The sequence below is a fragment of the Nyctibius grandis genome, chromosome 4, assembly GCF_013368605.1.
Source record: "Nyctibius grandis isolate bNycGra1 chromosome 4, bNycGra1.pri, whole genome shotgun sequence".
NCBI lineage: Eukaryota > Metazoa > Chordata > Aves > Nyctibiiformes > Nyctibiidae > Nyctibius > Nyctibius grandis.
The window spans coordinates 39,442,202-39,468,420 of record NC_090661.1 but is presented as its reverse complement, the minus strand read 5'-3'; the positions used below and the strand labels follow the sequence as shown (position 1 = coordinate 39,468,420).

Sequence of the window (26,219 nt, the reverse complement as noted above, 5' to 3'; positions counted from 1 at the left end):
ACAACAACGCAGAGGATTCTGGAGGCCACGTATGCAGGAACAAAGGACTGGGGGGGACATAAATGGGATGATTCGTGTAATAAGAAAAAATGTGGTCCTAGATGACCATCCTGTTAGGTAGAGATAGTAGGTTTAAATAACATATGCTGAGCTTGTAACTAGATAAGGAATTATCAACACAACCGACTAACGGCAAACACCGACCAGAGGAACTATCAGAACACAAACAGGAGGAAATTTACAAATAATGAGGGTTCCTGGAAATAATTAACATAATTACACCCATTCCCAGAAACTAATTGTAACAACCCTTACCCATCCTAATGAATATGTATGCTTTATCCAATAAACTGGTGTCTTCCGTGTGATTCGGTGCGCGCCGTTGGTGGAGCGGTGACTCCCCGGCCGCCCAGCGCTGTTTTTGCTCATTTATCGCTTGCTAAATTCATGTTAATAAACTTTCTTATGATTAATATAAATTGGCTTTCCCGATTTATCACGAGCTTCTATAACACTCTTTATTTTTTTTTCTTGACTAAAAACATCATGTTCTCAGGCCACGAAGTATGGTACCCAGTATATCCTTTCCCATTCCTTTTGCTTATTCTAGGAGTTTCTGAGAGATTCATATATCATTCAAACCAGGTTGCTTTAAGGGGTCAGTAAACAATGTTGGAACACTATTAAGTCCCTGTAACGAAACTATAGCTTGGTTAAAAACAAAGTTAAGAAGGTTTGTATTTCTAACTTACAATAACGTTCTGCCAGATGTTGGTCTTGGATCAGGTGGGCTACAATATAAAGCCTCTGTGGGCTCCACTTAAAAGAAAGAAAAAGTGACTTTATTGCAAGAAAGACTCTCAATTCTTAGATTTAGGAGCCACTGCTCTCTGAAGTCTGCTTATGTCCGCTTTAGCTTGATTGGGCAGACAGTTTACTTTGTAATTATGTATGTAAGTAAAACCACATTTCTTGTTTCTATTTTAAATTGCCACAAATAAATTTACAATTTAATAAGTTTAATATTTTATTCAAATGAGCCAATCATCACTGAACACTTATTTGAAAAAGTGAATTGGAAACGTGCCTACAAATAAGTCTGGAGAGAGATTGATTTGTTTTTTTTTCCAGTAAATATTTAGATATGTTGTGAACTCATGCTAGTAGGATGTAATGAAATTTTTCTGGCCTGTACAGTGTCTGCCCCTATTGTCTCAACTTAAATAAATAAAAATCTCTCAGCAAAGTTAGATTTTGCAAACAGAATGATGACAGAAGATATTCCAATCTTCCTGTTATGTTCAAGCCTTTTTGAAGATTTTTACCTCAACTGTTCTAAGTAAGGTTTATCTACTGGTCCAATCCTTGTTTGTGGAGCTAATTAAACTTGGTGTTACGCTTTTAGGATAGAGTTAAGCTTACTTAAAACTATTACAAACCAACTCTAGAAATTGTATGTTCTAATATTTGCTTTTTGAGCATTTATACGTTTGCCTTGGTTTAGGAATGATTTTGTGCTTCTCCAAAGTTGCACTATCTATTTGAGACAACAACAAATACAGAATTTTGAATAGTGATGATCAAATATGTAGTCTCAACACTTCCAGCAAGTAAATAGAAGACAATTATTGCAATAGCAGAAGCTGGGCTTTTAATAATGGTGTCTTGCAACGATTTCCTGAAGTAGATGCCTTCTGTCAGAATGTGGTGGCTTTATTAAAACCAGAGTGCTTGCCAGAGCTACCAGTGCAGCCCAGCAATAGTTGGTTGCTCAGATGATTTCACAGTGCAGGCAACATTTCAGTGGTTAGCCTGTGCTGTGAGCCCATCCCTGTTTGTGGTTAAGCTAAAGATCCTTGAAAACAGCGAGACTTCACATACTGAACGTTTTTTCTTTTTTTTTTTTTTTTTTTTGAAAACATTACTTGCTCTTCCTCCTCTTGCTTCTTATTTCATTTCTCCTTGCTAATTTACTACTATTTAAGTTATGCATGCTGAGGATTAGTTTCCCCAGTTCTTCTGTGTACCAATACCTTAATAAAGATACTGTAAATCTCCTTTTTTCCACTTACTTGTGTGGTCCTATAAAACATCTAGATGTAAAAATAGGTCAGCCACTTGCTGGCTGGCTGCCTGAGAACAGTCTGAGATTTTGGCTGACCAGAAAATGGTCCACGTTTTTTGTTACTGAACGTGTGGGATCTGTGAAGGTATTAGCTTAAGAATCTTGGTTTTATTTAATATTTTTTTTTTAGAAATTACCTTTAATTCTCGTCCCCTCAAACGCACATATAGAGGAATGATCAGCTGTTTGTAGGAGGAGTTTTTAGTGATAGAAATAATCATGGAGAAGAGTTGCAGCAGAGAAAGATCTGAGGAGGTGCAAACGAGCAGTGCATTGCAGGCACCAGTTCAAATCTGTGCAGGAATCTTCCCTCAGGCGTTTCTGTTGAGCGACAGGGATACAGTGCAAATGCTGATGTCCTCTTCTGTAATGTTGTGATGGCTGGAATGAAAAAGCACAGGAGGAAAATGGAATTTTCTTAGTTCAGCTAAAAGCATCATTATAATAATTTGAGCAGAATTAAGTGGAAGAAAGCAAGCACGCGGGGCAGAAAATGCAGGCTCTCTTTTAAGGCTCTTATGTTTACTGGAACATTTAAATCCCTCTTGCTGCAGAGGAGTAAACGAAGTGAACAGTAATGAACTGTCTCAGAGTGCTCAGGCATCCTCCAATGAAAGTTTCTGCTTTTAATGTATTTTGTATTTGAGCATGGGGGAAACTGCGTTCCAAAGTGTATGAGGCTACATGGGCCGTGAATGGAAACTGCTAGTGGCTTGAATTCGTCCTGGAACATGTGCCAAGAACAAACATTATTGTGTAAAGAAATCTGCATGTACTACATGAAGTTTTGCATGTATGGCCAGCATCTTTGTTTTTGGATGAAAAGAGGTGTTTTTGTTGGAGAATGGGAAAAATGAGAATTATTCTTGTTCTTTGAGCAAGTCGTCTGTATTTTTTAGTACGACTAATAAAAAGATTGCATTATGCCTGCTTTGAAAAAGAAGAGCGCTGGGATGTTTTACTTACTTAAGACTTAAATATAACCTTTGCTTTTCATAGAATCATAGAATATCTCAAGTTGAAAGGGACTCACAAGGATCATCAAGTCCAATTCCCATAGATCCACCAGTAAATATGAAGAAGGTTGCTTATTTAAACCTAGCTGCTGATTTTTTTTTTGACCTATGACAAACAACTTCATACAAACTATACTGACAGCTCAATGTCAGAAGCCTGTTTGCACATAGGCACAGTTAGGTGTTTTCTTTTTCAAATAAATAGGTTTTGTGGTTTGTGCTGGTGTCAGTTTCCACATTAGATTTCGCAATCATATTAAGTACACTGCATTAGATTAATTGCTGAATTCTGGCATCTGAGGCTCTTGTAAACCAAGTATTGGGAACAGAAGGATCCCAACCTCCTAGGCAGTGAGTGCTTGCTTTAGTCAGAGGTTCCAGTTACAGCATTTGGTGTCTACTGTGTTTGTGTACAGTTTCTGGTGAATGTATATAAAACCAGCTTAATCGCAAAGCAAATAACAGCATGAAGCAATAAATGCAATATTTAGTTGTTCTATGTCACGTCTTCTGTGCCTGTACCAAAACAGGAGATTTATTCTGTCTTGGGATATATCGTGTTGAGCTAGGCTTTATTTAAAGTTGGATTTGTGTGTTTTTTGTGCATACAAGCGCTTGGATTAAGAGATATAGATGTGTGTATACATAGAGAGTTATGTTAATTAAATCTCCTAGGTTTTGCATTTATTTTGGGTTATTGTGTATGTGGCATACCAGTCGTTCTAGTTTCATGCTGTAAGTTGCAGTGCACGTGAGAAGCAAAATGATTCGGGAAATCTATGAAATAGGATTTGAATAGTGTGTTTTGTTTGACTTGCCTCGTGTTCAGCAGAGTCTAATCAAATGCAGCTATATACAGTGAGACCTATTGCTTTTAATATCCTTAAAGTAAATCTTGAAGTATTATATGAAAGTTTTGAAGCCATAAACCAATAACATTTTCTGCTACAATTAACTGTAGGTGAGGAAAATTTATATTCTCTCAATTCAGGAAGCCTTTACATTACTGAGTCTGTCTTTGAAATCACACTTTATTTTGCAGTGTGTGAACCTCAAGAAAACATCTGAGAATATCTATTCAACAACTCAGTTGCAGAATTAACAGCATCAGATTGTTGCAAGCTGGAGAACACTTTTCCATATTACTTGAGTATATTTTTACCTGACAGCATTTGTGTGTTTTCCCAATAAGCTATTTATTGAAAATTCTTTAAGTGTGTGAAGGCCTGAGACTGAAGTTATTTCTGCAAAGATTATCAGTCCTTATCTCAGTCAGAAGGAGGCCTGTGTGGTGATTAAACGGTGGCCTTGACTTTAAAAAAAACCAAACAAAAACCCTGGAAAAAAAACAACCAACCAACCAAAACCCCCCAAGAAACCCACCAAAAATTAGTCATGATGTGCCAACAGCTCACATGCTGGTATAAGGTATGCTGCAAATATTTTCGTAACACAGAAGAGGAGAAAATTGTGATATAATGAACACAAATGTGAAAGCAACCTTTTCTAAGTAACTTAACAGGCAAATTTATCCTTTTGATTCTTTTTTCATGTTGATATATTTATTGTTAAAGGATAGATATCTTACATGGCAGGAGTTATGAAATCACATCTTTTCAGGAGCTGCGGATTCTTTCTTACTTTGAAATTGGTCTGGGTTTTTCTTTTGATGGGGCCATTTTTTAAATTGAATTGATTTTTGTAAAGGTGCATGTAAAATTACTTAATGCTAAAACTTGTCAGAATTTGCATATTGTTTAACTGAGGTATATTATTACAGACTATTTTGGCAGAGGGTTCTATTTGCATCTCAAAATAAATAGGTGGTGAATTTGATTTGGGCTAGGTTGTGCTCTCTCACGCCTCCATGAGTACAGTGCAGTCTTTTTTTCCTTTCATTTTCCTTTTTTTTTTTTCCCCCCTCTCTTTGCTTGCCCTCTTTGCTCTTTTTTTTTCCTCTTTTTTTTTTTTTTTCCTAGATAAGGAATATCTAGGATAAGGAATATCATAAGTTAAGTGCCAACACAATGTTGAGATTGAAAGTGTTAAGACAATTAATTTGCTGGTAGTATGCACACTAAAAATAATGGATCCGTGACGCTTTTGGCTTCATAATCTAATTTGACTGGAATTTATCTGTTTTCTAATAGTTAAATTGCGGCAAATATCAAATGTTCCACAGGCAGAATTTCTGGCTTCAGTAGTTGAGACCTGAAGATGATCTTACTCATACTAAGAAAGCTAAGGATGTCAAAAAAGATCTGTGAGCTTGGAAGTCTTAATATGGAGATGTGGAATTTAATGTATGTGTATTGGAGCATCATTGTATTTGGACAATTAAAAGGGCATTTGGCACTCTCTGTCAGATTTCAGTGCAGAACTAATTGGAGTTATAACTGTGGTGCTGTCTACAGAAAGAGCCTGTTAATATCCCCTCTGTAACTGAGTTCTGTCTCCTTTAGTTAGGCTGCTCTGTAAGCTGTGGTCAGATTGACCTTTCTTTTACTGGACATGCCTGAATAAGCAGCTTCCCTCCTTCTCCCTCCCTGTTCTCTACAGGTTTTTTTTCCTCCCCAAATGTCTCTACTAAGTTGACTGTGCTGTTTTCTTATGAAACACATTGAGGAACTGACCTAGGTCAACATTAGTTAGTAGAAAGGAGGAGGTGTGGTTTTGCCTGCCTTAATCACGATGGTTTCTCTGACAGTTTCCTTCGCAGTTGCCCAGTTGGTAATTGCAGAGTTCAGGGGATGAGGTGCTAAAGGGTCAGGAGCTGCTTAATCAAGTACTGACACCAAGAGCAGTGCTCCTGAAAGAATAGTCTTACCAAGTCTGTAGCTTTCTGTATCTTCTACTCTGCCCTGGTGAGGCCGCATCTGGAATATTGTGTCCAGTTCTGGGCCCCTCAGTTCAAGAAGGACAGGGAACTGCTAGAGAGAGTCCAGCGCAGAGCCACGAAGATGATTAAGGGAGTGGAACATCTCCCTTATGAGGACAGGCTGAGGGAGCTGTGTCTCTTTAGCTTAGAGAAGAGGAGACTGAGGGGTGACCTCATTAATGTTTATAAATATGTAAAGGGCAAGTGTCATGAGGATGGAGCCAGGCTCTTCTCAGTGACATCCCTTGACAGGACAAGGGGCAATGGGTGCAAGCTGGAACACAGGAGGTTCCACATAAATATGAGGAAAAACTTCTTTACGGTGAGGGTGACTGAACACTGGAACAGGCTGCCCAGAGAGGTTGTGGAGTCTCCTTCTCTGGAGTCCTTCAAAACCCTCCTGCACGCATTTCTGTGTGATATGATCTAGGTAATCCTGCTCCGGCAGGGGGATTGGAGTAGATGATCTTTCGAGGTCCCTTCCAATCCCTAACATTCTGTGATTTTGGGATTCTGTGAGCCCGACTTGTCTGCCAGCACAACCAAGCTCAGGGAGGACGCTGATGAACTCAACCACAATGTTCCTTCCCTATGCCCTTGCAGTGCTTTCCCTATCTGTGTGGGATAGATGAGCTTCCCTCCAGTCACCAGAGAGGGAATTAATGAAGCTTTTCACACTATGAAGTTACAGGGTGTCCCTCTGAGAAGATTTTGCATCACACTGAAGTGCTAGTATGGACAGTTTCTGCCCAAAATAAGCTAAGCTAGTTTAAGAGAATTTAAGAAGCGTGGAGAATTAACTTAAATGAAGACTCTTAGATACGTTGAAAATTCTGCCTCTAAGTGCATGGAATTATCTTCTAAATTCTTTGAATCATTAAAAACTTTATTTGAAGATCAGAGCTGCTAATGCCTATGTAAGTTAGCTGGGCTTTCACATAACTTAGGAGTTTCTAATTTTTTTTTATTTATTTTATTTTTAGAGAGCAGCAGTCTGCTATATCTGTGATCAACAATGAATGCTAAATCTGCAATCAGCAAAGAAATTTTTGCCCCACATGACGAAAGGATGCTGGGAGCTGTCCAAGTGAAAAGAAGAACGAAAAAAAAGATTCCTTTCCTAGCTACTGGGGGTCAGGGTGAATATTTAACATACATCTGCTTGTCAGGTAAGGTTAATGATTTTGACATCCAGTTATCTGTTTTGATTTATCTTTGATTAACTGATTAGATGTTATCAGTAGCCATAAGGAGCTGAGTGACTCGGATCTTAATAATGAAACCAGAGGATTATGGCACTTATATCTTTAATTTTGAGAAACCACACAGTCAAGGTTATTAATATTTATATAATAAATTGAACATGTGGTTTCATTTTTTTTAAAAAAAATTAAGTTTTCTCTCACAGCACAGCTGCAGAGTACGAACAAATAGAATATTTGGTAACAGTCTTTGCTTATTGAAGTTAAGATCTTTCTTGGAGGGATGAACTTTACAATGTATTTTCTTTTAATGCCCTGAATTTTTTTGTTTGAAGCAAATATGCTTTCCTCTTTTTATATTTGCCTTTGTGTGTTACCAGCTCGTTGGGTACTTAGATATGCAACTTTGAGCCAGAATATTTTCAGTTCATTGAACAGAACAGTGGTGCTTTGTGTCAGTCACCTGACTTTAAAAGTGATGAAGATGGAGAGATTTGGGTTGAAGGAGAAAAGGATGTGTAAAGACATGTTTTGTGAGATGTCATGGGCAACAGGGAGAAATGATCTATTTGTTGCTAATGTATTCAGATGAAATTAATTTGAGTTTCTCCAAGGTCAAACCCGCACTTATAAGAGTCTGGATTTCAGGAACAGGGTAGGTAGTAGCTGTTCAATGTTTTGCTTTATATTTTTAACCTTTCTAATAAAAGTAAAGGTCTAATTATATTTTTTTTTAAAATGTATAAATGAAACCCATTGATTGGGTAACTTGTGGTTAACTGTGCTATTGTAGGTTTTTGGCTGGCTGCTTTTTTGTGCTTTGAATACTTTCTGGTTGTTGTAGTGAAATTTACCTTAATTAAGATTATGTCTCAAGGCAGTTGGAAAGCAGTTTGTGATCCTGATTTGCTTGTAATTTATACCTGTTTTCAAACTTAGAATGGAATTCAGTTGCCTGGAAGTAGGCATTCAGTGCACTTTTAGGTTGCTTGCACTTCCTCCAAGTAGCTCTCTAGAAAGGCGGAAATCTCTTGTAGTTTCTGTGTCTGCCAACTGAGTGTGTGTGCGTATCTTTGATATCCTAGGGTGATCTAGTCACTTAGGTTTTTAGGCATATCAGTTGCTCCCTTTGAGTGTGTGCATCTTACTGAAAGTAAAACTAGTAGTCAGAGGAAGGATCATAGAATAGTTTGAGTTGGAAGGGACCTTTAAAGGTTATCTAGTCCAACCCCCCTGCAATAAGCAGGGACATCTTCAACTAGATCAGGTTGCTCAGAGCCCTGTCCAACTTTTGACCTTCAGTGTTTCCAGGGATGGGGCATCTACCACCTCTCTGGGCAACCTGTGCCAGTGTTTTGCCACCCTCATCGTAAAAATTTTCTTCCTTCTATCTAATCTGAATCTACCTTCCTTTAGTTTAAAACCATTACCCCTTGTCCTGTCACTACAGGCCCTACTGAAAAGTCTGCCCCCATCTTTCTTATAAGCCCTCTTTAAGTATTGAAAGGCTGCAATAAGGTCTCCGTGGAGCCTTGTCTTCACCAGGCTGAACAATCCCAACTCTCAGCCTTTCCTCATAGGAGAGGTGCTCCAGCCCTCTGATCATTTTTGTGGCCCTCTTCTGGACCCACTCCAACAGATTCATGTCTTTCCTGTGCTGGGGACTCCAGAGCTGGACACAATACTCCAGGTGGGGTGTCACAAGAGTGGAGTAGAGGGGCAGAATCACCTCCCTCGACCTGCTGGCCACACTTCTTTTGATGCAGCCCAAGATACGGTTGACCTTCTGGGCTGCGAGCATACATTGCTGGCTCATGTCCAGCTTTTCATCTACCAGTACCTCCAAGTCCTTCTCTGCAGGGCTGCTCTCAATCCTTTCATCCCCCAGCCTGTATTGATACTGGGGGTTGCCCTGACCCAGATAGAGGACCTTGCACTTGTCTCTCTGAATGTCATCCCATCTGTCAGGCATGTCAGCTGCCTGACAGCTGCATGTCAGCTTGGTGTCATCTGCAAACTTGCTGAGGGTGCACTCAATCCCACTCTCTGTCATTGATGAAGATATTAAACAGTACTGGTCCTAATACAGACCCCTGAGGGACACCACTTGTCACTGGTCTCCATCTGGACATTGAGCTGTTGACCACTACCCTCTGGATGAGACCATCCAACCAATTCCTCATCCACCAACCAGTCCACCCATCAAATCCATAGCTGTCCAATTTAGAGAGGAGGATGTTGAGGGGGACCATGTAAAAGGCCTTACAGAAGTCCAGACAGATGACATCCGTAGCTCTTCCTTGTCCACTGGTGTAGTCACTCCATCACAGAAGGCCACTAGGTTGGTCAGGCATACTTGCCCTTGGTGAAGCCATGTTGTTGGCTGTCTCGGATCACCTCACTGTCCTTCGTGTGCCTTAACATAGCTTCTAGGAGGATCTGTTCCATGATCTTCCCAGGCACAGAGGTGAGGCTGACAGTTCACTCGTTCCCAGGGTCCTCCTTTCTACCCTTTTTAAAAATGGGTTCAATGTTTCCCTTTTTCCAGTCACCAGGTACTTGACCTGACTGCCATGACTTTTCAACTGTCGTAGAGAGTGGCTTGGCAACTACAACAGCCAGTTCCCTCAGGACTCTGGGATGCGTCTCATCAGGTCCCATAGATTTATGTATGTTCATATTCCTCATGTGGTCACAAACCTCATCTTCTGTTACAGTGGGAGGGACTTTGCTCTTCCAGTCCCTGCCTTGCAATCCATCTACTTGAGAGGTGTGAGAAGAGAGGTTGCCAGTGAAGACTGAGGCAAAAAAGTTCTTGAATACCTTGGCCTTCTCATCTGTTGTTACTAGTTTGCCAGTCTTGCTCATTGTGGGGGTACACTTTTTTTGACCTTTCTTTTCTGGCTGACACACCTGTAGAAGCCCTTCTTATTCTTTGCATCCCTTGCCAAGTTCAGCTCCATCAGCATCTTGGCCTTCTTGACCCCATCCCTACACAAGTGGCCAGACTCCCTATACTCTTCCCAAGATACCTGTTCCTGCTTTCACTGCCTGCACATTTCTTTCTTGCCCTTTAGTTTGACCAGCAGGTCTCCACTCAGCCATGCTGATCTCTTGCCTTCCTTTCCTTATTTCTTACACCTGGGGATCGAGAGCTCCTGTGCTCTATGGAAAGCATCCTTAAAGATCTGCCAGCACTGTTCTGCTGACTTATCCCTGAGGGCAGTTTCCCAGTAGATCCTATTGACTAACTCCTTGAACAGCTGGAAGTTTGCTTTCCTAAAATTCAGAGAGTCCTGACTTTACTCTTTGCCTGACTGATATCCCTCAGGACTGCAAACTCCACCAGTGAGTGACCACTGCAGCCCAGGCTGCCTCCAATCTTGAGCTCATTGATTAGCTCCCTTGCGTTGGTGACCATCAGGTCCAGTATCGCATCCCCTCTGGTAGGGCTGTCTACTACCTGGCTTAAGAAGTTATCCTCGGTGCACTCCAGGAGTCTCCTGGATTGCCTGCAGCTCACTGTGCTACTTTTCCAGCAAATGTTGAGGTGGTTGAAGTTGCCCAGCAGGATGAGAGCCTGTGAGTGTGATGCCCTCTGTAGCTGGAGTAAGAAGGCTTCATCAGTAGGCTCCCCTTGATTGGGTGACCTGTAGTAAACAACAACAACAACAAGGCTCCCTTTGTTGTCTTGGTCTCTAATTCTTACCCATAAACTTTCAACCTGCTTGTGGCTGTTCTTCAGAGACAGCTCTTCACACTCTATCCATTTCTTGATGTAGAGGGCAACCCCTCTGCTCTTCCTTCCTCACCTGTCCCTCCTGAACAGCCTGTAGCCATCAATAGCTGCACTCCAGTCATGGGATTCATCCCACGAAGTTTCAGTAGTGGCAACTAGGTCATAGCTTTCTGACAGCATGGTGGCTTCCAGGTCCTCCTGTTTGTTGCCTATGCTGCGTGCATTGGTGTAAAGGCACTTCAGCTGGGCTGTTGGCTGTGTCACCTTCTCAGAGAAAGACACCTTAATTCCGTTGAGGTACTTGACCAGTGTTTCCCTATTGTCTTTACCTCAGGAGCGCCTGGCTCATCTCCGTAAGACTTCACGTGTGCTCCAGTGTACCCAGCACATCTCAGACCAACAGGCTGAGGGCCCTCACTAGCACCCTGTCTCACCTTGGCATGTTGTCCCACAGCTTGTCACAGGCAAGCCTGATATTATCCCCCTCCCCCTTCAAGTCTAATTTAAAGCTCTGTCAATGAGCCTTGCTAGCTTGTGAGAAAAGACCCTCTTCCACCTTTGAGAAAGGTGAATCCCATCTGACGCCAGCAGGCCTGATGCCATGTAGAGCATCCCATTATCGAAAAACCCGGAATTGTGACAGTGAAACCAGGCACGGAACCATGTATTAGTAGACTGGGTCACGCTGTTTCTTCCAGTGTTGCTGCCCGCAACTGGAAGGACAGGGGAAGAAATTACCTGTGATTGTCTTAGCAACCATCCCAAGGCCTTGAAGTCTTCTTTTAATTGCTCTTGGACTATGCATTGCTGCTTCATCGCCATCCGTCTGAAAGAGCAAAAAGTGCTCTATGAATCTAGGAAGACTGCAGTTATTTTTGGACTAAATGGAAGATAGTATTTCATGGACTCTTTCAGGTTTTTTTTCCACTGAAAACTATATGACTCTACTACTGATGTAAGGCATCACACACATGCACACAAAATACACATTTACTGAATGTTACTGAGTGAAATGTTGTTTGTATGCATGTGTACAAATGTTTATGTTACAATATAAGCTGCAGCATATATGCACATACCTACTGAGGACAGTGAGACAAAACAGGCTTCTCATTTCCAGCTGCGTGTTCTGCTTGTTATTCTACCCATATACAGAGATTCAAGGAAGGGCTTAAAAAATGATTTCCCAAGGCTGTTCCCTAGACTTGTAGTTGGGATACTCTTTTTGGATGTAAGGATTGCAGGTTTCAACCCTCAGGTTGCAGAGGAAACTGAATCTAGGTCTCCTGTCTTTTAAAGAAATGTTCACATCGCTAACCTTTTGAAGCAAAGCTCAACTCTTCCTTTGTCAGTCAAATTTTTCAAGTGTCAGTCCATTTTTTTTTCTAAGTCATCTTATTTTAAAGAACAATTCTGTTGTAGGACCGTACAGTCAGTTTTGGAATACCCAGGTGTTTGATACTTGTGTTCATGAGGAAAGGTTAGAGGTGTGATCTGTGCTTATGGTTTTCTGTAGGCTAAGTCTGTTCAGTAGATGGATTTTTTTTTTTTTAATTGCCATTCTGGGGTAGCTAGCCCTCCTTCAGCTCCCTCACCCCCATGTTGATGTGTAGCAGCCACATGGATTTTAAAATCTTGATGGATTTTAAGAGATAGAATAATCTTAGAAGCATCTAATGCCTTCCTGCAACAGGATAACATATGAGTAAGGAAGAAACAGTAGATGTCTGACTTCAGCAGAGTTTCTCACTGGTGACAAGGAGAAACATTCAGGATCTAAATAAAATTACTGTGTGGTGGACGCCAAAAAGCTGCATAACTGTATTGGGAGAGCCCTCATGCATAGCTCACTATTAGTGGGGTGTTGTAGGGATCTGAGATCAGTTCTTTTATGTGCATTTATAGTTTATATTATGGAGCATACAGTATGATTGGTAATTTTAGTAGACAGCAAAGTAACTAGGGAGAGGACTGTCTGGCTGTGTTTGTATTTGAGGGCAATATTAGAGTTCCAAACAGTCTGATCAGAAAGACAATGCAATTCAATAGAGTTAAGTGCAATTAGTTATTTAGTTGGGAATAATCAATGGCACGAAGCTAAGGGGCAGGGAACAACTGTTTCTGCCACTGTGGTTAAAAGAAATTGTGACAAGCAAAACTGTGGGTTTTGCTATTCATGATGGCTGTGAAGCAATAATGGTTTGAGTTGCAGCAAGAAGTTGTGTTAGAAGTAAAGAAAACTGAGCAGCTGCGTTACCTGCAACCTTCTAGCCTTCTGTAGTGGTGGGGCTGGCCAAGTTAGACTGGCAAGCGGAGCCAAGAGAGATCTTTTAGGGGTTATTTAGTTGAAGAACAGTAAGAAAGGAGTAGACAGATGGGAAACACAGAGGTAGGGTGACTGTAGGCAGAACGGAGAAGATGAAACTGAGATTTTATTATGTTTTTTTTTTTAATGCTAGAAGAGGATTTAACAGAGAAAAGACAAGAAATTCAGAGCTGAAAGTGGATATTTATCACCTCCTCCACACTAGCAGACCTAGTGAGAGTTATTGGATCAGATCTAAGTTTTAAATTTGTCATCATTTCTTATATAATTGAAACATTTTTTTTTTAAAATAGTTCTTAGCCTTATTTAGGATTCTGAATTAAGTAGAAAATACTTCAAAGGTCACTTCAGAAATATAGGACACTGGTGATCCCCTCCTACTTGCTTGTGTATGGTTTTGTGTGTGTTCTTTCCTTTGACACCCTATCATTATGCTTTTTAAGTAACTTCTAATATTTAAAAAGGTTTTGAATTTCTTGTACTGCATTGGAAGTGTTCCAGTTTGTACATATGGATGTGGCATTGACCTTTCAGGCCTAAAAATCTATTGCAGTTAGAGTGAACTGAACGAACCAGATGGTTTCTTTTGAACCTGAATTCCTGTGTGTCGAAACACTCGACTTAGCTTCACCACTCTTTCTAGTCCTCCTGCTGAAATGCTTGGGATTTGACCGTAAAGCTAAAGTTGTTTAAAATGGGGAGTGGAATTTTTCCCCTGTGGTTACTACTTTAATAGTGTTATTAACATATTGTCAGTTTAGGTGTTTTTTTGGGTGGCTTTTATGCAAAAGTACAATCTGTCAAGAGTGCTGTTAGAAAAGCCAAAAGGAAATGTGAAGAAATCATAAGAAATAATATACAAAAATAAGATGTACATGCAGGGGGAGGGTGTGTTGTTTTTTCCTTCCTTCTTTAAGATTTAACCTTATTGACCGTGTCACAGATGTTTTCAAAAGACAGGCAGTAAATAGCTTAGCTATTTGCAGTTACCCCAGAAGGTTTTGTTTTTTTTTTTCTTTTTTCTTCTGTTTCTAAGCATACAGAGAGACAGAGGCTTGCCTTATTAGCTTAAGTAGTTCTGTGAATATCCTCATTTGTGCTGTTACAGCACACTTACTTCAGCAGGTATCTAACCACACCACTCAGTTACACTTCCAGCTTTGTATTCTGTTTTTTGCCCCTAGACCCAGTGGTGGTGTGAAGCTGTTTTTCCAAATATGAATTTGTTGTTCCTCCCATAGTGACTGTTCATGGAATAGAGTACGACCCAGGAATGACCTATATCTCTTGCTCCTTTGAAGGTCGCTTGGCATGACTGACAGAAATGGGACATAATTTCATGGGGAGTTCAAGGGCAGGTTAAGTGCAATTGAGTTTTCAGCATGGTAGCTGAACTGAAAATTGGAAAGTAGTGAGAAGGAGCTTCATATCAAAAGAATTCAGTTTTCTAGTGTGTTCTCATTTTCTGTTTGAGTTTTGCTACTGTACTGAAGTGACAATCTCCCAATTTATTTTCTATATTTTTTTTTGTTGAAGAAAACATCCCATTTTCAGGAGCTTATAGTGCAGAGGATTCTCATGGTTCCTTCTCAGGACATGAGAACCCAAAGTGAACTTCATTTTCCACTGACTTTCTAGGAGAATGCTGTCATCACCTCCCCATAGGGTGTATTGAGGTATTACTGCATATTTCAGGAGGGGCATTTCCCTCTGTTTAAATGTTGTATTAAGGAGTGAGAATGATACTTCAGTGTTCGTGGTCAGACATAGGGTATTCACTTTGAGTCTGAGCCACTTAAATGTCAGACTCTCCATTGAATTTTTAACTATTTATGCAAAATAGAAGATGATTGATGTGAGAGATTCAGTCAGCGCAGAAGGACATGCACACCAAATGGTGGTTCAGTCTTCTGCAATCTCTGACCTGGACAGCCATTTGAAGACAACTGCAGAGCGGTTGTGGTGCTTTCTTTAGCTCCATGGACCCAGCCTGGCACAGCAGGCTGAACATCTGGGCATAGATTGGTATGTTCAGTCAGGGATCAGGGGAAATATTTCTGGTACCTGTACTTATCGCAAGGGCTACCTGTTGCAGATGGCATCTTTAACATAGACTCATTCTGTCTCTCGGAGGAGAGGGATGTTAAGTATTCCTATGTCTCAGATGAGTTCCTTGAGTACTAACCATCGGTATAAAAAGTGTGGCTGCCATCACTGGTTCTCTGCCTAACACTTTTGCATTTTATCTGAAAATACCTGGTAGCTTTCTGATGGCCAATGCAGAAACTATTCCAGAATTCAATGGACAGGACTCTGCAATGCAGAAAATGTAGAAAATAAATGTATTATTCCTTCTTCATTGGCTTTTTTAATGTCAAAGCACAGACACATTGAAAATTTTCTTTGATTGGCTGCTGGTCCCTCTAAAACCCTCTCATTGTGCAGAGTCAGTGGCTGCTTTTGCTTCCAGTTACTCAGATCTCCCCTACATAGATTTTGTGCAAATTTTGCATTCATCAAAGTGACTAAGTCAAAGGGATACAATTTGCTAGTGTGGGTGCAGTTAAATTGATGTAACATTCTGCGGTTTCCATACACATATAGTTATATTTGAGTTTAATGGCAGCTTCTTTGTGTTTATTCCTGGACTTCCGTGGACTGATGCCTCTGACTGCTTTCCTAATGCCTACAGTGATGTTCATGTGTCTAGATAGTGAGCTGACTGTAGTAACTCACTAAAGCATTTTACCAGTGCTTATGCAGCTGAACTGGTGCAAATGAATCTCTGGCCATGAGAAACATGAACAACTTCAGTTGACTTTTGCTTGTATGAAACCATTAAGACTAACATTACAGTTGTGAAAAATAAAGTACAGTGATGAAGATGCTATGAAGAAAACTTTTTTTTTAACAGTAAGAACAGCAAGTCATTGATATAGCTAGCTCTGAAAAGTTATGTAGTATGTCATTGGAGACCTATGGGAAGAAGCTATGGCAGTGTGTCAGGAATGGCATTAAAGGTGACTGGTTTTGCCTTTAGGATAAGAAGATGCTCAGAGAGATCGCTTGGTTTTACTTCTAGATAGTTTTGTTGTTTTTTTTTTAATACAGTATTGCATAAATTAATTTTTTCAGAGTAGCTTCAGCACAGAGGAAAAAAATCAATAATATGTTCTGATGAATAAGCTACTGATTATTTTTTCTCCCCATTTGACTGCTGGATACCTTTTGATATGCTTAGATAGGAGTGTGTTGGCATATACCTGTGTAAAATATATTCATGCTAAATCCTTTTATTTTTATTCAATCTTCATACAGTAATTGTTTTACCACCAGAAAGTAAGTAAATATACGCAAGTGTTGTCAGCCTTTGTATGCCTTTCATATATGCTGTTATCTTGTTTCCACATTTCCATTTTTGTGTTTGTATTTTCAGATTACAAAATCTGGGAAACAGTTTTCTGGGTGTGTACAGCACACCGTCTGTATAATACTTAGTTGGTAATTGGAACTTGTAGAAGACATTCGAATACTTAGTTTTAGTCCTTCTAGTCATGGTTCAATCTTGAAAAATCATCTTTCCTCATCTGGGGAAATACTTCATTCACTGAGGAAGCTTTCCATGAAACAAGCTGAACTATGTGAGCTCTTCAGTGAAATTTAAAGGCATGTGTGAGAATTCCTTAAAGTGAATCAGGAGGCTGTGGCAAACATTAAAAAGGGTCAAGAACTGTGTCCTTTTCAAAATGTAAGTTTTTGCCTCGAAACTTTCAATGTTTGGAGGATGGAATAGGCTCGTTCCACTTTCTTCTTTGCTTTGCTTCATTAATTTAGAAAAAAAATTATTTGATCATTCCATTACTTATCTGTTCTACTTCTGAACGAGATAATGCCTTCTTGGGATTGTGTATATGGCAGATTACTCTATTTTCTTCACCACTGACTGTGTTTTAGGGTGGTGCTTATACTTGTTACTTATCATCACTGGAAATAACTTTGCTATAACATTCAAAAATTCCATTAAATGCTATGCAAAAAAAACGCCATGATTACTGACTGTAAAGATTACTATAAAGGCAATTTCTGCATAACATAAATTCTCAATTGGAAAATATGTTTACATCATCAAGTAAGTAAGAATGGTTATGGCCGTTCATGGATGGATCCATTTTTCCCCTTATTACCATTGCTTCAGAAGTCAGTCTGAGAGGAGTTAAAATCCTTTCTAAAAGCGATAGGATTGAAGCAAATAGGTCTCTTCAGCACCCCTACTTTGTCTTTACTAGGGTTTCTTTTAACCTTGATTAATCATTGTAGGAGTTTGGAGGAATTCTCTGGTGTTTATTCTGCCTTTACTTCTCCTTTTGAAATAGCTACCTAAAATCATCAAAAGCTTTTGGTTAAAACTCTTAAAGTTACTTAAATTCTATTAAAATATTTTAAAAATAAGGAAATAGAAGTTTATGTATGCGGAGGCATAATATTATCATTAGCCTTTCTGTGGAGTGAACTAAGGCCTGTTACAACCTTGATGTTTTCTGTTCTGAGAGAAATAAAAAATAAAGTCCAAGAGATGTTTCAGACCTCATCTTCTCTACCATGAGCCTCTAGCCAAGCATGTGAGTTGCTCTAGGTTCAGGTGTTAGCTGTTTTTGTTTTGTTTTGTTCTAAACAACAATAAGTTTTGTACCATGTTTTGTGGCAAAAATGCAAATCCTTTTTTTCATAAGCCAGAACATGAAAAAAAAAAACAACAAGCTTCTCTTCCTTCCACTTCTTCCAAGGGTAGTTTGTAACCATCAATGTCTCATCTTGGTAATGGCTTCTTTAAGATGAAGGTTTAATCATTCAGGTACCTGTAGGGCAAGTGAATGTCTAGCTCCTCTTGGTGTGTGCTCAGTGACCTATATTCCCTGCTCTGAACTGACCACTAAGTTGGGTAAAGGAGAGCACTGATACTTTTTGAATTGTTGCTTAATGTGGTTACATTCCTGTAGTGTACTGTTTGTGTCTAAATAAACATATATTAAATGTATATGTGTGTATGAAGTTTCCATCTGTTCTTAGCTGCTAGCCTCAGGGCTTGTAGAAACTGTGGAAGCAGGTGTTTCCAGTAGCGCTGGTTGATTGTAACTGGCTGTGCTCAGACATATCTTGTGTTCTGGCCTGGAAGACTGGCAGCACAGAGAAGGGTAGTGCTTGTCTCAAGAACAGCTTCCCTGTTGCATCACAGCTCAGTGAATTTGCAGTGAAGTTGATGTTTTGGGTGCAGTGCTCATATTAAACTGTCAAAGTAGTATTGCCTTCATCTACTTGTAATAAGTGATTGTGATACTGAATACAGTTCATAACCAGGCCTCTCTTCCCTTCTTTGTCAGAACATGTTTTGGCTTTGTTAGGTATTTCTGATATTTTAACTCCATGGTTCTCAAAAGGAGTTTTAGAAGTCCAAATATCACTTACTGTTAATGATCATAAATGCCAAATTCCATTTTATAAAAGGAATTTAAAACCAAAAGTCATGTAAGAATCTTTGAAAAATTTTACCAGTGATCAAATCATATAAGTGAAAAACTGGTGGCTTTTGGATGGGAGCCAGATTAACCTTCTGTTGTTTGTTATTGATCTTTTTGTATTTATTTAAAATAGAAGAGGGGAAATGATGAACTACTTTGGCGTCTAGGCTACATTTATTGATTGTGTTCAGAATGATACCCTTAATATATGTTGATGCTCTGAGCCCTCTTGACTCCAAGTTGATCAACTAAATGTAACCAGTACTTTTTCACAAGAATTTTGTGTAGGAGGGAATCTTGTTATAGAAAGCTACAGAATTGCATATTTGAAAGCATCTGGTCTAAGTTTAGTGGGGTTTTTCTTTTCTTCTTAAAGTGGAGAAAGAATGTACGTGTGCTTCCATGCATCCTCTCAACACACTATTTGATTAAGTTGCATGCAGGAAATACTTTCTAAATCGCGAGCTGAAGGTGTGCAGTTATGTGCCTGCTGTTGAGCTCTGGTTTTTTTTCAGAATAGTATTGTAGCAGATTGATAAACCTTAACAGTTAACTATTGTGCATCACTTTCAGTTTTATAAATGATGTGTTGATGCAGGGAACTTGTGTTACTAGTGTTGCCTTCAGTTTTATTCAGAATGGAGCTTTTGGAATTGCTTTTCCCTCTACCTTCTGCATACATAGACTCCTTGGAAAGATTTCCAAAATCCCGAATGAGGTTATCTTGGAAAACCAGGAAAAAAACACGAGCAAAACAAAACCATAGAAAACTTGATGGGAAAAGTGAGTTATCAGATCTGTTTTAGTCAGTTGTAATTTTGCAGTAATCAAAAGGGATAGGTTTAATATTCATAAATATGAAGCCTGAATTAATGCACTAAGTTTTTATGCATAAAACAAGTCGGTTGCAAAGCTGTATGTTGAAAGTTGTACACTGGAGGCTGTGTGTTGCCCCATTCATCATAAAGGAAGCTTGATGAGGTTATTCTTAGTTGGAATTTGTAGCCTTTTCTATGGAGGTATCAAAAAATTATTGTGAAGGCTTACACAAAGTAGTTAGATTGCAGACTTCCTTTCCCTACTCCATGTTCAAAAGAGGATGGTGGCTCTGTACTGCTTTATCCATTCATTGGAAGTACTTGTGCTGGGTAAGTTTGTATTCCTCAAGAGCTGGCAGTAGCTTCGTTCAGTGAGTGCAGCGTATTTCACTGCAGTGTTTTGCCCAGAACATGGCAGATGCTTGCGTCAAGTTTAATGCCAGGTTAAAATGTTTTAATGTCATGCTGTCTTTGGAAGCAGTTCGCTTGTTCTTTGTCCAAATGAGGCTTTTGGCAGGGCTTGGTGCTATCTTATATGTGATAAGAATGCAGAACTAGAAGTAAGGATATACTAAACAATATTGCATGGTAACTATTCCTTCAACTTGATGTACGACAACCATGCACGTAAGACCTGCGTGAGTATCCCCTAATTGCTAGCTTTGGTAGAAACCATTCTCGTTGTACCATAACAGTTAAAACTGGTGTGTTCTGCTTTGAGGTAGGATTCATTTTGAACAGTTTTCTTAGTTTTCATGGTGCTGGAGAGTGGTATTTATAATACCCTGACTCACTGCATTACAGATTGTTGAACTTGAATCATACTGGGCAGAAAACATCTGGATTGTTCCCTTGCTGTTGCACTTCAGAAAGCATTTCTGTCAATTGCTGTTTAGCTCTGCAGTAAGTAGTTATATCAGCTTGCAAACAAAAGCAGAAGTTCTCTTTCTGCCTGACCAGTGGTTGGTGTATTACAGCCTCTTTTAGTCAATAAACATCAGATTAAAATCTTATCCTTCTATAGTACTCCAAGATGTAGGAGTCAAATCCTGTAAGTTTTCATCATACTTCTGACCTTTGAAGACTGTACTATCAAGTAATTCTCAGTGCAGAGCAGCACGTAAGTGCTTAACAAAGAAATTGCTAAGCCGATTAGAATATTACATCAAGCTTCTCTATCATTAGGTAGGTTTTATTGTTGCCTTGACAAAGAAAAATATGAATAATGCAGTCCTTATCTCCAAATATTTTCTGTTTATGACTTTAATCTATAAATAAACTTTTTAAAGGAAGTTAAATAGAAAAAGAACAGATCAGAACTGATGCCTGATCATCTGCTGTGATTTGCCTGTATCCCTTAGTTTATCCAAACTGCTGCCACAGGAGCTCAGATACCAATCAAGTAGCATGCTGCCTATAAAATACAGTAGGGAGGAAATTTTGAATTAATTCTGTCCAATTCTCCCTCAGTGGTGTAATATCTGAACATTTCAGACTGTAGCAATAAAAACAAGCTCATTCATGGTCTTGTGTATGCATGTATATATGCTACCACAAACAATTGTTCTGCATTTACAGCAGGCAGTGTTTTTCCTCCAGCCTACTTACATTAAGATTTTTATGTAACTTGTTTTTTGTAGTCTGATTATGCATATCCTAACAAGAAGGAAAAAACAACATATGAAGGGTGGGGAGGCTGAGAGAATATAAACTATGTGAAGTTTTGTTGGCCTTGTATCAGGGAGGAGCCTACCCATTTGGCCAAATTAAAACAATCTCTAGTAACTCTTTAGCTGGAACAACTTCATAGAGAAAGTCTGGCACAGCCTGTCAGCTGCTCTTTTGCTGTGTTCCTTAGAGCTCAGCAGCACACAGTAACTTTTGGTAGCCTCAGAGAATGATGGAGTTAAAACCCTACTGCAGCTCAAGTTCTCTAACAGTAGTGTTTTGAAGAAAACTTCATTTAGGTGAAATTTTTAAGGGGTGGGTCTGAGATAGCTTTATAATATTGTGGAACATGTGCATGAGGCAGTGAAGTTTCTTAGGCAATTTTATCCCCGAAATCTAGATGGCTATTAGAAAATTGCTTTGAGCATCTAATTGTCCTGTATTATCTCCTCAGACATGTCTTCAGAGGACAGGCTCAGCTGGAAGGGAAGCTGTAACATAAACTTCTTGCTGGATGAAATAACTAGTAAATGCTTTTCATGGATAATATGATATCAGCTCATGCTGTGTTAGTTTTCTTAAATCTCTGCCTCTTATCACTCTTTGTGGAACACAGAAGTAATGGCAAGAGCAGTTTTCTGTGACAGGATCAATGACTTGGAAGAGAACAGAACTGTTAAAAGAACATTCTCTTGCTAGAAGCAAGAGAAGCATTTACCCAAAGCATTCAAAGCATTTACACAAAGTATGCTTTTTTCCTGAGTGAGGTGAAAATTGAAAGCTTAAATAAACAAAAGCTTTCAGTCTCTGGTCATTATGTTTGTTCACTTGCGTTAATGACAGATTCCTAAAGAAATCTTGACTGTCCAAGTGTCTGGGAATATCTAAAGTTCTCTCAAATACTATCTGATAAGATTTTTGTCAGCTGAAATTCGTTAAATTTACTTAAAAGGAAAACAACAAGACCTAAAAGTTCTGGAATAACTTGTGTTCTGTTTTATTTTTATATTCAGATAGCACAGTTTCTTTTAAGAATAGTTTTCTTAAGTTTAACACATATAAGTTTAGCATACAAATACACACAAACCATCCTTCAGCTGTACCATCTGCCTGAGGGAATGCTGGTTGTTTACCCAGTGTTCGTTCTGTAGTGAAAGGTAGTTCGGAAGCAAAAGAACAAAAATCGTCCTCAACTGTGGATAACATAAAATTGGAAGAGACTTGGAGGGATGCTTTGAAATTTGTTAGGAATTGGAAAAAGGGATGGCTTGTACAATGTCATTTGAAGGATTCTAAACTGATAGAGCAGTGTGTGTTGACTGATAAAGCCATGAAGTATTCATGTTTTATTCAGTTGTAGTCCCAAATGCAATTTATTTTTTTTTGTAAATTTAAATTTTAGAAAAATTTTACTGTCATATCCTCTGTATCCCAGCTCGCTCCCCCGCCCCCCCCCCCCCCCCCCCAAAAAAAAAAAAAGTAAGCAAGCTTGCCTTGGAATGTGTCAATTTCTTGATCTGTGTTCATAGCAGATTGTATAAAGCAATATCTATCAGTTTTAACCAAAGTTGCCGTTTGTTTTCTGGCTAGAAACTGATGTAGCCTAATGAAACATTTTTGTGCTGATGTCAAGTAGCTTTTTTTTTTTTCTTGGCCAGAGGGAGCGGTCAGGCAGGGAAGAGCAGAACAGAAAGAATCCGTGTGTGCGACTACACAAGCTGGTAGAACTACAGACTTCTTTTGACTCTAATGTTGTATTGCAGCATAATGTTGCCATTTTGCAAGATGAGTCTTTCAATCCATACTGAGATACTGTGAAAACTAAAACACTTTATCATTAACTTCCAGTGGTAGTGGGGTTTTTGTCTTCCAGGTGATGAAAAATAACATAGATTTCATTAAAGGCTCTAATTGCCTTTTAAATATGACAAAAATGTCTTTTTGTTTAGTCATATTTCAGTCGTTATGTTACAGTAATTACAGAATGGCAGAACAGCCCAGTTTGGAAGGGACCTTGAAAGGTTATCTGGTCCAAGCTTTACTCATTAAATAGTGTATTCAAAAAAATTAGTGTGTAGTGAGACAGTGGTGTCATTCAGGCAGTCTGCTAGAATTATTCAGAGCAGCAGTCTAAACAGTAGAAATATGGCCAAGAATTGCATTAACTATTCATTTAGATAGCACAGTCTCCAAGACTTGAGTAATCAGAGGTGTACTGTTGCTTTGGACTCAAAATTTAATGGAATGGATAAAATCTCGTATGAGTTACTTGTATTTGTGACACTCTACAGCTCTGCTTTTCCTATTGTAAGCATTTACCTATAACCTATGGTTTCTGAGTGTTTCAGCTCAGTCTTGGTCACTTTCTTAATGGATGTCATAAAGACTGTTCTCACCTCTCTGCTTTCTGTGGACCTATTCAAACATTCATTCTATCCATTTGCTCCATTTTTGCACAAAATAGCAAAGAAACAATGAGGATTAAAGCAGCCTTGTAAATCTATACTTTTGACTGTGAATGAGTGGTCATTAAGACACGTTTGTGGGGATGGATCATTGGAAACAGCTCTGTTGCATTCTCTTAAGTGTTTGGGATTCAGCTGTACACTTCTGCTGTAGCTAGTTGTGCTCTGGCTTCTCTTTCACATGTTAAAGCATATTACTCTTTCCCTCCAGGAGAACTTTGACTTTGCTGTTGTTCATGCTTCATTCTCTTTTGCATATTAATCTCAACAGAAGGAGAATTTACAGCTTCTTCCCCTCTTTTTACACAGTGTTCTCCATAAATACTATCATGTATACATATAAAAAATAATGTATTACATTTTCGATGCGTTGATGCTTCAGTGAACAACATAGGAGAGAGGAATACAAATTGATTTCTCCTTCAACACATCCATCCTCATGTTTTAAAATTAGCTTTAGACCCAGTTCCTCTGTTTTTTGTAAGTTGTCTCACAGCATTTCTTGCAAAAGAATGCGAATAAAAATTGAGTAGTATGGTAACTTAAAGCATTTTACGAAAAAGAAAAAATTATCTCTGATAATGTGACATGTTAATAACACAGTTTCTCAAACATCTGTGTGTACATAGAAAATGGAATAAAAGAAATGCAAATTCTTTAGGCCTTAAAGTAATACCTAAGCAGGCAATTTCTCTTAAATCATAACAGGAATGCATCAATTTGAGGGCTGATTTAAAAATTATTTGTCCTAACTATAGAAATTTTTTTTTGAAGGATGGATTTTGTTTCATTTTGAGCATAATACAAATATCAATTCCGTCCAATTCTTGAGATATTCAGTGAATTCTGGAAACTTAATATAATATGTGCGCATGCAACTTTGTCAAGCTTTGTCTTGACTACATGCTTTATCTGTCAAAGCAATCTGACTCAGAGTACACATAGAATTTCCTAGAATAGGAATAAATTGACTGACATGTCCTTTATTTTAAGATGTTATTTTTACTGAACCAGTAGTTTCATAATTTAGTTGTCAATATTCTTGAAACAAAGGCAGTTACCACCAAGTTGCTAAGTGACTATAAGCTTGCATAAGGGGTAAGTAGTACTATAAGGAAAAGGGGTAGACTGCCCGCTTCTAATGTTTCTAGTATAAAACTAAGAACTCTTGTCTAACTTTTCAGGTTCATTCTGGGACACTGATGTGACTGCAACTTGTATAGTAATTAGTTTTATCTTACTGGACAGTGAGTATCAAAGGATATGTTAGAAGAACCCTTGAATCATAATGTAGCTGATTGCGGGATTACCATTCCATAAGGAATGCTATTTCCTTGTTCCCCAAAACGGTGGCTAGTGCTTTGTTTTGTTTTTTAAAGCAAATGGAAGCATGATCTTTATGAGATACAGATGTCAGGGAATCTGAGGGGACAACTGATGCCATACTGTGAAAGCTATGCACAGTACAGTGTGCAGCCTCCATCATGAGAAGGGTGCAGCTGTGCAACTGTTCTGCTCACATCCACTGTGTGGCCAGATCTTCAAGTGCAGTATCACCAGCCACAGGAGAGTGAGGCTCAGAACCTCTGGGGCACGTTTTCAAAGATTTGGTATTTTAGCTAATGGTATTCATAGTTACTTTATTGAAATTTAATCTGGATTAAGGGAGTAGCAGGCGTAAATTAAAATGAGCCACAAAGAAAATCATTCACTGGTAATGATGATGGCTGCAGAAAGTCCAAAATGTGATTAAGCGAGGCATCAAGATACTATTTCTGGATATTTCAAATACCATGAGCATCTGCAGGATTTTCTTCAACAGTATAATACAGTACAAAATCAACAAACAATACAAGTAATGAATTATCTTTCATTCCCTTTGGTGTTGACCACAATGAATTGAACAAGAAGACTGAAGCAGGTAAAAGGAGATTGATTTACTAAACTGTTGTATGTCAATACAGTAGACCAGGAGGCCTCCCATCCCCCTAGGGAGAAATCGGTGTGCTCAGCTTGCTCCCTGAAATGCCTGTACACCAATGCACACAGCATGGGGAATAAACAGGAGGAGTTAGAAATCCGTGTTTGATCAGGGGGTTATGATCTAGTGGCAATTACAGAGACTTGGTGGGACAACTTGCATGACTGGAATGTGGTCATGGATGGCTATGTCCTGTTCAGGAAAGACAGGCCAGTAAGGAGAGGTGGTGGAGTTGCTCTTTATGTGAGTGAGCAACTAGAATGTATTGAGTTCTATCCAGGGGCGGATCAGGAGCGAGTTGAGAGTTTGTGGGTACGAATTAAGGGGCAGGCTGGCATGGGCGATACTGTTGTGGGTGTCTATTACAGGCCACCAGATCAGGATGAGGAGGTTGATGAGGGCTTCTACAGACAACTGAGAGCAGCCTCACAATTACAGGCTCTAGTTGTTGTGGGGGATTTCAACTACCCTGATATTTGCTGGGA

General features: G+C 39.1%; 1 protein-coding gene across 4 annotated transcripts in view; it reads left to right on the top strand.

The window, feature by feature from the left end:
* STXBP6 (syntaxin binding protein 6) overlaps positions 1 to 26,219 on the top strand; it is a 161,886-nt gene that overhangs the window by 35,826 nt on the left and 99,841 nt on the right. For 2 of the 4 annotated variants that reach the window (XM_068398397.1, XM_068398396.1), the window contains exon 2: positions 7,003 to 7,188. The exons of 1 other annotated variant lie outside the window; for it this stretch is intronic. In XM_068398397.1, the coding sequence (XP_068254498.1) occupies positions 7,035 to 7,188 (154 nt within the window). In that variant the 5' untranslated portion in view covers positions 7,003 to 7,034. Of the gene's footprint in view, positions 1 to 7,002; positions 7,189 to 26,219 lie in introns of those variants that run through there. One more of the 4 variants, XM_068398395.1, reaches the window with a different exon arrangement.